General features: G+C 40.4%; 1 protein-coding gene across 1 annotated transcript in view; it reads right to left on the minus strand.

The window, feature by feature from the left end:
• Positions 1-12,609, minus strand: part of MEGF10 (multiple EGF like domains 10) — a 138,440-nt gene that overhangs the window by 113,576 nt on the left and 12,255 nt on the right. The window contains exon 3 of the mRNA XM_068981027.1: positions 12,134-12,234. Coding sequence (XP_068837128.1) covers positions 12,134-12,234 — 101 coding nt within the window. The remainder of the gene's footprint in view (positions 1-12,133; positions 12,235-12,609) is intronic.

Consider the following 12,609-nt stretch of genomic DNA (forward strand, 5'->3'; position numbering starts at 1 on the left):
GTTCATCATCACCTGGTCATGTCAATATTTTGTGGTTGGTAACTTAGATCAAAATATAATTTTCCCCTTATTTTTAAATTAGTTTTCTCTAAAAAGTTATAGTGCAATAAAAAAATTGCTTCTCAGTTCTCAGCATTTATATTAGCTATTATTTATCCCCATAAGGAGACTGCATACATGACTGGAACTGTAAAAATTCTCCCTGTCTGCAAAGACTGAAATAGCAGAAACTAATTTTCTAGAGATAAGGTAAAGCTTTCCATTGTTTTCCTTTGGCCCTGTCTCCATGGGACTCTAAAGTCAAACTTTCTTAAGGAAAAAACAGGCAGAAGGCAAGATTTCCATCTGTTTAGATGGAGGCTAAACATAGAAGTTTTATTATCATTATTAAATTCAGGGTTTCTATCTATAAAATCCTAAGTAGTCAGCATGAATTACAAGCAATAAAACAAAAAAGGTTTCCTGCATTGTTTATCAGATTTCCAACTTCACTACTATCAGAAACCAAAGACCTAAATCAGAAAACATAAGTTAGGTTCTAATAGATGTGTGGGAAAACTGGAATTTCTGCTGGTGCAGTATGCGGACAAAGAATCTTTCCCAGTATTTACTGGTACATTCCTCTGAACCAAGTCGGGCTCCATGGCAACAGAAGGCAGGGTCCCTATGGAAACATGAAAAAATCCACTGCTAGTGGCAGAAAGGGCATCACGGGTAGGTGTACTTAGGAACATACCATCTGGTTTTGCTGTCAGTTCAGGGTCTCTTTGGATAGCTTAACAGGATTGTCTCACTTTTATCTGTACTCAAAAGGATCTGCTTAAGAGAGTCTACACACCAAGGTTGTTTGGAAATATTTGACAAGATCACAACTTTATTATTAAACAAGCCTGTGAGTGTGAGAGTCAAACAAATCAGGAACAGAAAGCTCTGATTGTCTTCAACTTCAGAGAGATGCTCCTTCTCCCCTAAATACTCACCATGTTCCCCGAATGCTCCAGAAAAGCACTGCTCACCCCAAAACAGTCCTCTGCCAAAGGCTGAATCTTCACAGTCCCAAACAAGGCTTTTGCCCTGTACTCTAGCTCTTGTCATCCAGAAAAATCTGAGTCCAAAACTTTTCAGCAGCAATAGATCAAAATGACATGAAGCCAGGACAAAAAATTAAATGTGTCCCTCCATCATCTCCCTTGGACAGCAAAGAGATCAAACCAGTCAATCTGAAAGCACATCAACCCTGAATATTTATTGGAAGGACTGATACTACAGCTGAAGCTCCAAAACTCTGGCCACCTGATATGAAGAGCCAACTCATTGGAAAAGACCCTCATGCTGGGAAAAATTGAGGGCAAGAGGAGAAGTGGGTGACAGAGGATGAGATGGTTGAATGGCATCGCTGACTCAATGGACATGTCTTTGAGCAAACTCAAGGAGATAGTGAAGGACAGGCAAGTCGGACATGCTGCACTTCACAGGGTTGCAAAGAGTTTGGCATGAGCAACTGAACAACAATAGCAACTCCATCATCTCCAGGTGAGGGAAACAAGAACCCACAGGGAAGTTCTTTCCAAAATCCTTGCCCACTCGGCCAGTTCCCCAAGCCTATGTTTCCCCTCCAGTGGCTGACAGTGGGGCAAAGTGTAGCCATTGAAAATGCTTTTCCATTCCTTAAACAAAATTGCTGACAATATTATCCTGAGTTAGCTTGCCAAGTGTTCCAGCTCACAAAGAGGAAACCCATTCTTCCTGGAGACAAGGGCAGGAATAGTACATATAACTTCCCAGTTAATTGGAGAAGGTATAACATGAACCTATGACCAGGTGCATAATTCAGGAACCTCAACTGATGATATCTCCATGACTTAAGAGGTCCAAAATGTCATAGGAGGCCAGAAAGAGTCTAACACAGGGATGGCAAATGTGGGGCACTCGGGCCACCCAATGACCGTGACAGACATCATTAATGAGTCACTCTGTTCTCCCTCTTAGCACAGACATGGTCTCATGATGTTCTCACTCTCACGGTCTCACTCTCTTCTAAACAAGATGTTCCAGGTAGTGACTCCTAAGAGATATTACCCTCTCCCCACAAAGGGAAACTTTTTGTTAATTCCAGTTCAATATAACATAACATTCCAATATAAAAGACACAGGAAGAAATCTATGCTGCTGCTGCTAAGTCACTTCAGTCGTGTCCAACTTGTGGCAAACAGCCTAACTGGGCCCCCTGAAGAGCCACCTGTATGGCATATCTGTCTCCTGGAAGGAAATCAGTCCTGGGTAAGTGAGCTGCAGATGTCTTTAAGCTCTTAACCCCAAATTTCAGTTTACAACCCACTGCTTACTGAAACATGACATTCAAGCAAGAGTCAAGTTCATTTGCAGGAATTATTTATTACATAAACACAGACCAGAGTTCTAGCTCCTTCTTTGCCTCCAGCCAGTTCAGTTTTTTCACAAAACTGGCCAAGTGAAAAATCAGCTGTGAATATTCATTCAGTGCTATGGTAATCAATTGTCACACTGCTCTCTGCTAAGCACAGGAAATCATATACAGTTCAGTGTGTGGGAGTGAAGCCTTCTTATTTACGGCTCCAAAGTTCTCTTACTGAGTGCAAAGACAACCAGGGCACATCCATGGGAACTGGTCCTCTACCACCAGGGCTGGCCTACAAGACAACAGGGTGACAGCTCAGTCCCACACCTCTTCCTGTGTCTCCTCTGCAAGCAACACGGGCTGCAAAGCCCCCATCACAGCTTTAACTTGAAGTGAGTGTTTGACCTCCACCATCTAATAGAAGGGGCTTCCCAGGTGGTGCTAGTGGTAAAGAACCCACCTGACAATGCAGGAGATGTTAAGAGACATGGATTTGATCCTTGGCTTGAAAAGACCCCCAGAGGAGGACATGGCAACCCACTGCAGTATTCTTGCCTGGAGAATCCCATGGACAGAGGAGCCTGGTGGGCTACAGTCCACAGGGCTGCAAAGAGTTGGACATGACTGATGCAGGTCAGGAAGCAACAGTTAGAACTGGACACAGAAAAACAGACTGGTTCCAAATAGGAAAAGGAGTACATCAAGGCTGTATATTGTCACCCTGCTTATTTAACTTCTATGCAGAGTACATCATGAGAAACGCTGGGCTGGAAGAAACACAAGCTGGAATCAAGATTGCTGGTAGAAATATCACTAACCTCAGATATGCAGATGACACCACCCTTATGGCAGAAAGTGAAGAGGAACTAAAAAGCTTCTTGATAAAAGTGAAAGAGGAGAGTGAAAATGTTGGCTTAAAGCTCAACATTCAGAAAACAAAGATCATAGCATCCAGTCCCATCATTTCATGGGAAATAGATGGGGAAACAGTGGAAACAGTGTCAGACTTCATTTTTTGGGGCTCCAAAATCACTGCAGATGGTGACTGCAGCCATGAAATTAAAAGACACTTACTCCTTGGAAGAAAAGTTATGACCAACCTAGATAGCATATTGAAAAGCAGAGATATTACTTTGCCGACTAAGGTCCGTCTAGTCAAGGCTATGGTTTTTCCAGTAATCATGTATGGATGTGAGAGTTGGACTGTGAAGAAAGCTGAGTGCCGAAGAATTGATGCTTCTGAGCTGTGGTGTTGGAGAAGACTCTTGAGAGTCCCTTGGACTGCAAGGAGATCCAACCAGTCCATTCTGAAGGAGATCAGCTCTTGGATTTCTTTGGAAGGAATGATGCTAAAGCTGAAGCTCCAGTACTTTGGCCACCTCATGCAAAGAGTAGACTCATTGGAAAAGACTCTGATGTTGGGAGGGATTGGGGGCGGGAAGAGAAGGGGACGACAGAGGATGAGATGGCTGGATGGCATCACTGACTCGATGGACATGAGTCTGAGTGAACTCCGGGAGTTGGTGATGGACAGGGAGGCCTGGCGTGCTGTGATTCATGGGGTTGCAAAGAGTCGGACACAACTGAGCGACTGAACTGAACTGAACTGAAGCAACTTAGCACACATATATGCATCTAACACAAGTAGGGTAACAGAGTCAAGTTCACCACAGAGGAAACAGTCACCTCAACAGTCCTTTCCTCTGCAGCAGCATCCAGCAACAGAAGATGGGGCATACAGACTCAGGACGGGAGCTGCACTGGAGAAGAGCCCCAGGCCATGCCTTTTGTCCACTCACAATCCTGCTGCAGGCAGCCCTGCTCCCAGTGATCTGCTTTCTCTGCCATCAGTCAAGGGCGTGGGAGGGACAATGCATTTCTAGTCTCATCTTTGGATCAGCCAATCCTTCCCAAGGAGGGACAGTTGCCCTCTTATTCTGCTGTTTTGCTATGAGCTTTCCCTAGTCCCAAGAAACCAAATTTACAAGCAACTCCCACTTGTACGAAAGACGTGTTTGGAAATCATTCATGTGTAAACCCAATACATCTTCCTAAAGTCCTAATGTTGCTAATGATGGTTAGATGCCTAGGCCAGCCTCAAGTCCTTACTCAGCACTCAAGTACAAGAACATGGTGATCACGAGTCTGGGTCTCAACTCCTTTCCACCGACCCACAAGCTCACGTGTCGCTGCCTAGGACTGCTCGGGGTGCTCTCACTGCCACAGGGGAAGACATCATGGCTCTCTTCTTGGTGTTGATGGTGGGGGCCGTGGGAGAAGTCAAGCAGCCACCCTGGCTCCAAACAGTTCCTGGAGCTACAAACAGGTGAGGCCTTGGGAGAGGAGGACCTGTGGACTTAGGATGGGGAGAACGAATCCCAGTGACAGTAGTAAGGGTAAGGGGCTCGAAGCACCTGCTGGTTTGACTCCCGGCATTTATCATTCAAGTCTCAGTCTCAAACTATCTCCTTTACTGGCTGGGAAATCAGCCCATTTCTCTCTCCACTGCCACCTATTGTTTCTAAACAGCATTTCTATAGCTGTTTGAAGAACAAAGCAGTCTACTTTACCACCCTTGAAACCAAAATACAAATAGCTCACAAATATATATTTCTTAAGAGAACAGAAACACTAATAAGTAAGGAAATGCAAAGAAAAGCAAGGTACTCTTGTCACCCAGAAGCCTGAAAGCAATAATCACATCTAGCGTTGGTAAGAATACAGGGAAGTGGGCACCCTCATATATTCCTTGCAGGCAGACAAGTTGTTAGAACCAATTTAGATAGCAGTTTGGAAGTTTGTATCAAAAAGTCTTAAAACGTGACTCAGATTTCTCCTTTCTCCTAATATTCCATTATTCCCTTCCTATAGAAATATATTTTTACTGGGCTCCTGAGCACTCAGAATAAAGACGCCCATGCAGCTCAATGAGGTCATGTAACTAAGTACTCGCCAACGTAGAAATGGAATGGGATCACTTCTAGGAACTCTCCTCAGGAAATAGCTGGCATTGTCATTTGCCTCTTCTACTCACTGCTGGGGACCTAGATTGATGTGAAGAAGTCAACAATGGCACATGAAGATGAAGGCTGCACCCTAGAGATGGTGGAGCAGAAAGGTGGAAATTGCTGGGTTTCCTATTGGTTTACCAACCTCTGGACTCATGTGAGAAAGAAACAAACTTTTATCTCACAGCCAAACCTAATCTTTTCTGATACAAAATACATACTCTTTGTCCCAGAAATCCTACTAAATTTGTCTTATGAATGTACAAACGTGTACAAAGAGATTCAAAATGGTTTAGTGGCTACAGTGAGCAACATTTAAGTGTCCAACATAGAATGAGTAGGTAGGTAGGAAGGCAGAAAGGAAGGAAAGAAAGAAGGAAGAAAATGTGAGACAGTCAAAAAGTGAGGAGGAAATAGATGTTAACAGATGAGCACTGCATGTAAGCCAGTTTGTGCTATGCATCTTTTCATGTTAGGAACAAGATCGAAATTTTAAAGGAAAGAATTATATGAGATCTTGAGGGATCAAGGTTGAGAAGATGGAAGTAGGAAGTGTCTAAGACTACTGATCTTGTGGAGGAAGGGCCAAACAATGTCTACTTTCATGACTTCAGAGAATGCATGGGACCGGCACCAAGGCAAGGTGGGAGAGGATGAGCAAGATGACCCCAGAGATTGTGATTTGAAAGGCAAATGTAGCCTTGACATTTGCAAAATGCAACCAGACACTAATATTTATAAGGGATGTGTGGTCATGAAAGCTAAGAACTGTATGAAAAGAATACATAATTGTAGCAATTACCATGGTGGTTAAAGTAAGGCAAACATATACATATATACACACACACACACACGTTTATATATCTTAATGGCAAAAGATACAAAAAAAAATCAATCACTGATGAGTAAAACATCTGTCAGGTGAGTTTAGCTTAAGAACAAGTAGGTTTTGTTATTTCTGTTTTTTTTTTATTGAAGTAGAGCTGATTTATAATATTGTGATAGTTTCAGGTGTACAACAAAGTGACTCAGTTATATTTTTCCGATTGTTTTCCAATTTAGGTTATTATAAGATACTGAATACAGTTCCCTGTATTATAGAGTAAATCCTTGTTGTTTATCTACTTTATTTATAGTACTGTGTGTCTCTTAATCCCATATTCCTAATTTATCCTTCCACCTTCCCTTTCCCCTTTGGTAACCATAAGTTCTTTTTCTATGTCAAGAAACAACTAGGTTTTGGATTTATAATTTTAGTAAATTAAAATTAATTGCTAGTACTATTGTAAAAGTGATCAGGAAAATAAATTAATTAAAAATTCCCATTTATAATGGCATCAAAAAGAATTTAAAACCTAGGAATAATTTAACTAAAGAAGTGAAAGACCTTTACACTAAATACTATAATAAGTTGATGAAAGAAATTGAAGATACAAATACATAAAGCCTTACTCAAATGCATTTGATGCATTTCACACTCACGGTTGGAAGAATTTATATTGTCAAATTGTCCATACTAACAAAGCCACCACTTACAGGTTCAATTCAATCTCTATCAAAAACCCAATGGTATTTTTCACGGAAATAGAAAAAACAATCCTAAAATTTGCATGGAACCACAAATGACTCCAGATAGCTAAAGTGATCTTGAGAAAGAACAAAGCTAGAGGTACCCACATTCTATGATTTCAAACTTTATTACAAAGTTGTAGTAATCAGTATAGTACGAGCATAAAAACAGACTCATAGATCAGTGGAACAGAATACAGAGTCCAGAAACAAACCCATACATATATGGTCAATTAATTTGTGACAAAAGAGTCAAGAACATAAAGCAATATTTTCAATCAATGGTGTTGGGAAAACTGTACAACCCTATGCAAAAAAGTGAAACTGGATCATATATTACACCATACACAAAAATCTACTCAAAATGGATTAAAGACTTGAACACAAGACCTGAAACCATAAAACTCTTAGAAGAAAACATAGGTGTAAAGTCCTTGACATGGGTTTCAGTGATGATTCTTTGGATTTACACCAAAAGCAAAGACTACAAAACAAAAATAAAGGAGACTGCATCAAACTAAAAACGTACTGCAAAGCAAACACCCACGAGTAGCAACAAGCAAAAAACAAACCTGATTAAAACATGGGTAAAAGATTTGAAAATACCTTTTTCTAAAGAAGACATACAAATGGCCAACAGGTACATGAAAAGGCGCTCATCATCACTAATCATCAGGGAAATGCAAATCAAAACCACAATGAGATATCACCTCACATTTGTTAGTATAGCCATCACCAAATAGACAAGATACAATAAATGTCGGTGAGGATGTGGGGAAGAGGGAATCCTCGTGCAATGCTGGTGGGAATGTAAGATAGTACAGCTACTGTGAAAAACTGTATGGGGGTTCCTCAAAACAATTAAAAATAGAACTACCACATGATCTAGCAATTCCACTTCTGTGTATTTATCTGATGGAAACAAAACACTAACACAAAAAGATTATCTGCACCTCGTGTTCACTGAAGCATTATTTACCAAAGCCAACACATGGAAACGACCTGGTGTCTGCTAATGGATAAACGGATAAAGAAGATGTGATAGACAGATACAGTGGGATACTATTCAGCCACAGAAAGAGTGAACTTTTGCTATTTCCAACAATATGAATAGGTCTAGAGGGTATTATGTAGGTTCAATCCCTGGGTTGGGAAGATTCCCCTGAATGAGGGCATGGCAGCCCACTCCAATATTCTTGCCTAGAGAATCCCCATGGACAGAGGAGCCTGGCGGCATACGGTCCATAGTGTCTCAAAGAGTTGGACAAGACTAAAGCAACTGAGCACGCACACAGAGGGTATTATGCTAAGTGAAACAAGTCAGACGTAAAAAAGACAAATACTGTCTGGTTCTAATTGTATGTGAAATCTAAAAACAAAATGAAAACAGAATCACAGCTACAGAGAATAAATGAGTGGTTTCTGACATTGGGGGTTGAGGGTGAAATGGGTGAAGGGGAATTAAGAAGCAAAACCCTCCAGTTATAAAATAAGCCACATAGATGTAATATGAATACAGCACTAAGAATACAGTTAATAATATTATAATAGCTTTGTAATAATTTTAACAGGTAGTTATTAGATTTATCCTGGAGATTATTTGTTAATATATGCAAATGTCAAATCACTAACCTGAAACTAACATACTTTATGTCAACTCTATTTCAATTTTTTAAGTCAAGAAAATAAATGACATTCCAGTTTTTAAAAATAATGAAACACAATCAGGCAATAATAGGAACTTTGAAAAATGAATAACCTTACAAGTGTAATCTTATGAACAGGTTAAAACCTCACAAAGGAATTACAGACATCTTCATGTCCAGCAGTATTTTCTTCTTGGAAAATTTGCCAATCCATTCTTTTTTCCAGCCAGATTCTTAGGAAAGGCTTCTAACCACACTATTCCCTACATTTTTTGTTTTGGCTCTTCCTGCCTGATGGTAAATGTCTGTCTTCTGAACACAGAGCCTTGTTACCCAAAGTGTGCTCTGTGGACTATCAGCTTCTGTACAGTCTGAGAGTTTAGTAGAAATGAATAATCTTGGGCAGGATGAAGCAGGGGGAGGGAGGGATGGGAAGATGGGACTTGCTCTCCAGGGGAGCTACCTTAGCCACGTAAAAGAAACTATTTTTTCTAATATAGGTTGTTATGTGAAACCATCCTTTTTTTTGCCTTCTAGGTAAACTGATTAACAAAATTAAACCAAAATTATAACCAATTTGTGTGTTTCATTTCCTTTTGATAACTTGCTGGAAACAGTTAAAATGGTGACTGTGCTGGGTGCCTGGCAGCAAAACCTAGTTGGAAAAAAAAAGATTATGAAAGCAGAAACAAGAATCATGTGTTCTCTCTTCCTTCTCTATCCACAAGGGTGTCTCACTAGTGCCAGCTGTTGAGAGAACAGAAGATGGACCAGAGGCATCCCTGAGAACAAGGAAGTAACGGAAGCATGCTTGTCCTCTGGGGTTAAGCTATGAAATCAAGACATCAGAGTGGAGAGATACAAAAATACCCTTAGAGAGACCAAACAGCTCCCAGGCCTCGGAGACAAGACAGTGAGCTGATTAAACGTACTAACATATTTAACGAAAACTGCAAGAAGAGGAAAATTTCAGTGACAAATGCTAGAGATGGCCATCCAAGCAGTCAGGAGTCATACTGGCTGGTATGAGACTTCTCTCAAGGAAGAGTTATAATATCTTTACCATCACATTATGGCAATAATTTTTACCAGGTATGACGGTCCTGTGGGATTGCCCTGCTTTCTGAGATTAGCTGTATTACTGATGGAGGCACTGGGCTCTGGAAGGCTAGAACCATGAAGCACTGAAATTTCTAACTAACCTTGCTCAGGTCCATAATCCCTATATTAGCTGCCAATAAAATTTAGTTTCCCACATGCCAGATCTTCAAGGAGAGAAGATATGACCAGGATACCATGTCAGCACCTCTCCAAGTTCTGTGTAACAATGAATTAGCCCCCTGACTTTATATATGACTCTTAGGATTTGGATTAACAAAAAAATCCGCAATAGATAGAGCTATTTTCTCAATGTCCTGACAGCTAGGCTTGTAGGTTTGAACCCTAGCAAGAACACCAAGATAATGTCTCCTTGAAGCATCTGGGAAGTGGCCAGCCCAACCAGCCAGGCCTCCCCACTCTCCAGGCTGTGTGTATTCAAGGCCCTCCTTTGAAAATTTCCCATCAGCTTAGGCCACAGAGATCAGTTCATTATTATTCTCAAAGATGTTTGACTATAAACATAATTTTTCTTATTCCGCACCATTATTAATCAAACACATGCAAATTAAGAGAAATAGCAAAAGGAAAATCGGCACAGGTAAGCAAAAAGATGGGCTTTCCTGGTGGTTCAGTTGGTAAAGAATCCACCTGCAATGCAGGAAACCTGGGTTCAATCCCTGGGTAGGGAAGATCCCTGGAGAAAGAAATGGCAACCTACTCCAGTATTCTTGCCTGGGAAATCCCATGGACAGAGTAGCCGGAGGGCTACAGTCCATGGGGTTGCAAAGAGTCAGACACAACTTAATGACTAAATCACCACCACCATATAAGCAAAAAGACATTCTACACTGCTGGTGGGGGTATAAATTGAAAACACACCAAACATTCTAGGAATATGTGTATGCCTCTAACCCAGAAATTCTACTTCTATGAAGGTATCCTTATCTATTAATTATGTAGATGAACAAAGATTTAATCACAATGACATCTTCTAAATTAGTCCATAATAGTTAAAACTTGGAAATCATTCAAGAGCTGAGATCAGTTAAATAAACATCTATAATGCAATAAACTCTGTCATTTGTAAACTGTTGCAGAAGTACATTTACTGACCAGGAAAAACATTCACAATATATTTGTATTTTCTCCTTTTTTGCTTAGTTACATTTTCTAATTTCTCTCCAATGAACATTTATTCATATATAGCCTTGGTTTAGAATCAAATTTGAGATATCACTCTTTCTATATACCCTAGAGAACGGAATGGCAACCCACTCCAGTATTCTTGCCTGGAGAATTCCATGGACAGAGGAGCCTGGAGGGCTTCAGTCCATGGGGTCACAAACAGTCAGACATGACTTGAGTGACTAACGCTACACCCTTTCTATATAAAGAATAGACTCCAAAGGTTAGAAGGAAGATGATACATATACTAGTCCAAGCCCTCTCTTTATTTAGAGCAAATTAGCTATCTATGGGGTCGCACAGAGTCGGACACAACTGAAGTGACTTAGCAGCAGCAGCAGCCCCAAATAAAATTATAAACCCATTTATAAATGGTTTGTCCAAGGCCACCCAGTGCTATCATTCAGTTCTGTGGAGTCTCAAGCCCAGACATGATCAGAAGTTTCTAGTGCCTCCACGCTAGAGCAGAAAACTCTGTCTCTTTTTACTACTCAATACCAGCATCTCATCTCAGAAAGCAAAGGTGTCCTTCTAGCTTTTTGTTGAGCCAAAATATTGGAATAAAATCATTTTTAATAATACCTATCTGAAGTGTCTCTAAGAGTCCTACACACAATAGTTAGAAAACACAATTGCAAACTACATGATATTCTAAGATTTCCTAAAGTGTATCATAAAACACCAAACTTCTCTCAAGATATCTCAAAATGAATCAGTGAGATGGGGAGGGGAGGGACGAAAGAAATGACAATGAAAAGAGAAGGTCTACTTCGTGATTCAGACTTGCAGCCATTTCATGCTGTGAAAGCTCCATAATAAGCCTTTCAGTCTATGGACCAGAAAAGAACACGCTGGCCCCTTGGAAATTGACTCAAGACTCTGGTGAGTTGCTGCAGGAAGCTTACATCTCTGTTCTCTTCTCTGATGACTCCCTGACTGATTTCCAAACAGACTTTTCTTGAAGAATTGTAGCGAACATTGCAGCACCCAACCTTGAATCATTTTTCTATAACTTCTGCTTTCTCCCCAAGTGAATTTCATGTCGAGACTTGTGACAGGATAGAGGGACATAGCGAACGCTTCCCTGCTTACACAGGCCAAGACAGCAGCAGCGAGTATAAGGGAAGGATCCAAGATGCCCCATCTCCACAGGCCTCAATCTCCATCTCCGCAGGCTGCCATTAACAGATGCAAACCAACACTGGGGAAAATAAATGAACTTCCAAGAAACGTTAAGTCTTACTTACGGACACACATTTCCCTGCTCTCGTAAAATCCAGGACAGCACTGGGACTTGCGCCTGTACATAGTTTTTTCTCCATGTCGATAGGCGGTCCGATAACTGATTCTATACAGAGGTCAAAAAAAAAATCACATCATTACATCTTTTGATCTGCAATTTGATTAGAAATCAAAAATTTATATTTTAATACAAAAAACTGTCAAACATGATATAGGTATAAAAAACAATGTCCTCCAAAATAATAAAGAAGAAACATGGGATATATATTTTGAGCAATACTATACTAACTCACCAATTTGCTAAGAATACACTGAATGGACATTTAAGTCCACCAGCACTTTTTCCAAGCAATCAGAAGCTGCATGTCTTCTCTACTTCACTTGAGATATTTTATAAGATATTGATCATTTTCATATATGTTACTTATCTAATCACTTATCATGTATCTATATAGGTTTTAGAGGAAGAATTTGGAGAAAT

This window comes from Capricornis sumatraensis, chromosome 9 (genome assembly GCF_032405125.1).
Source record: "Capricornis sumatraensis isolate serow.1 chromosome 9, serow.2, whole genome shotgun sequence".
NCBI lineage: Eukaryota > Metazoa > Chordata > Mammalia > Artiodactyla > Bovidae > Capricornis > Capricornis sumatraensis.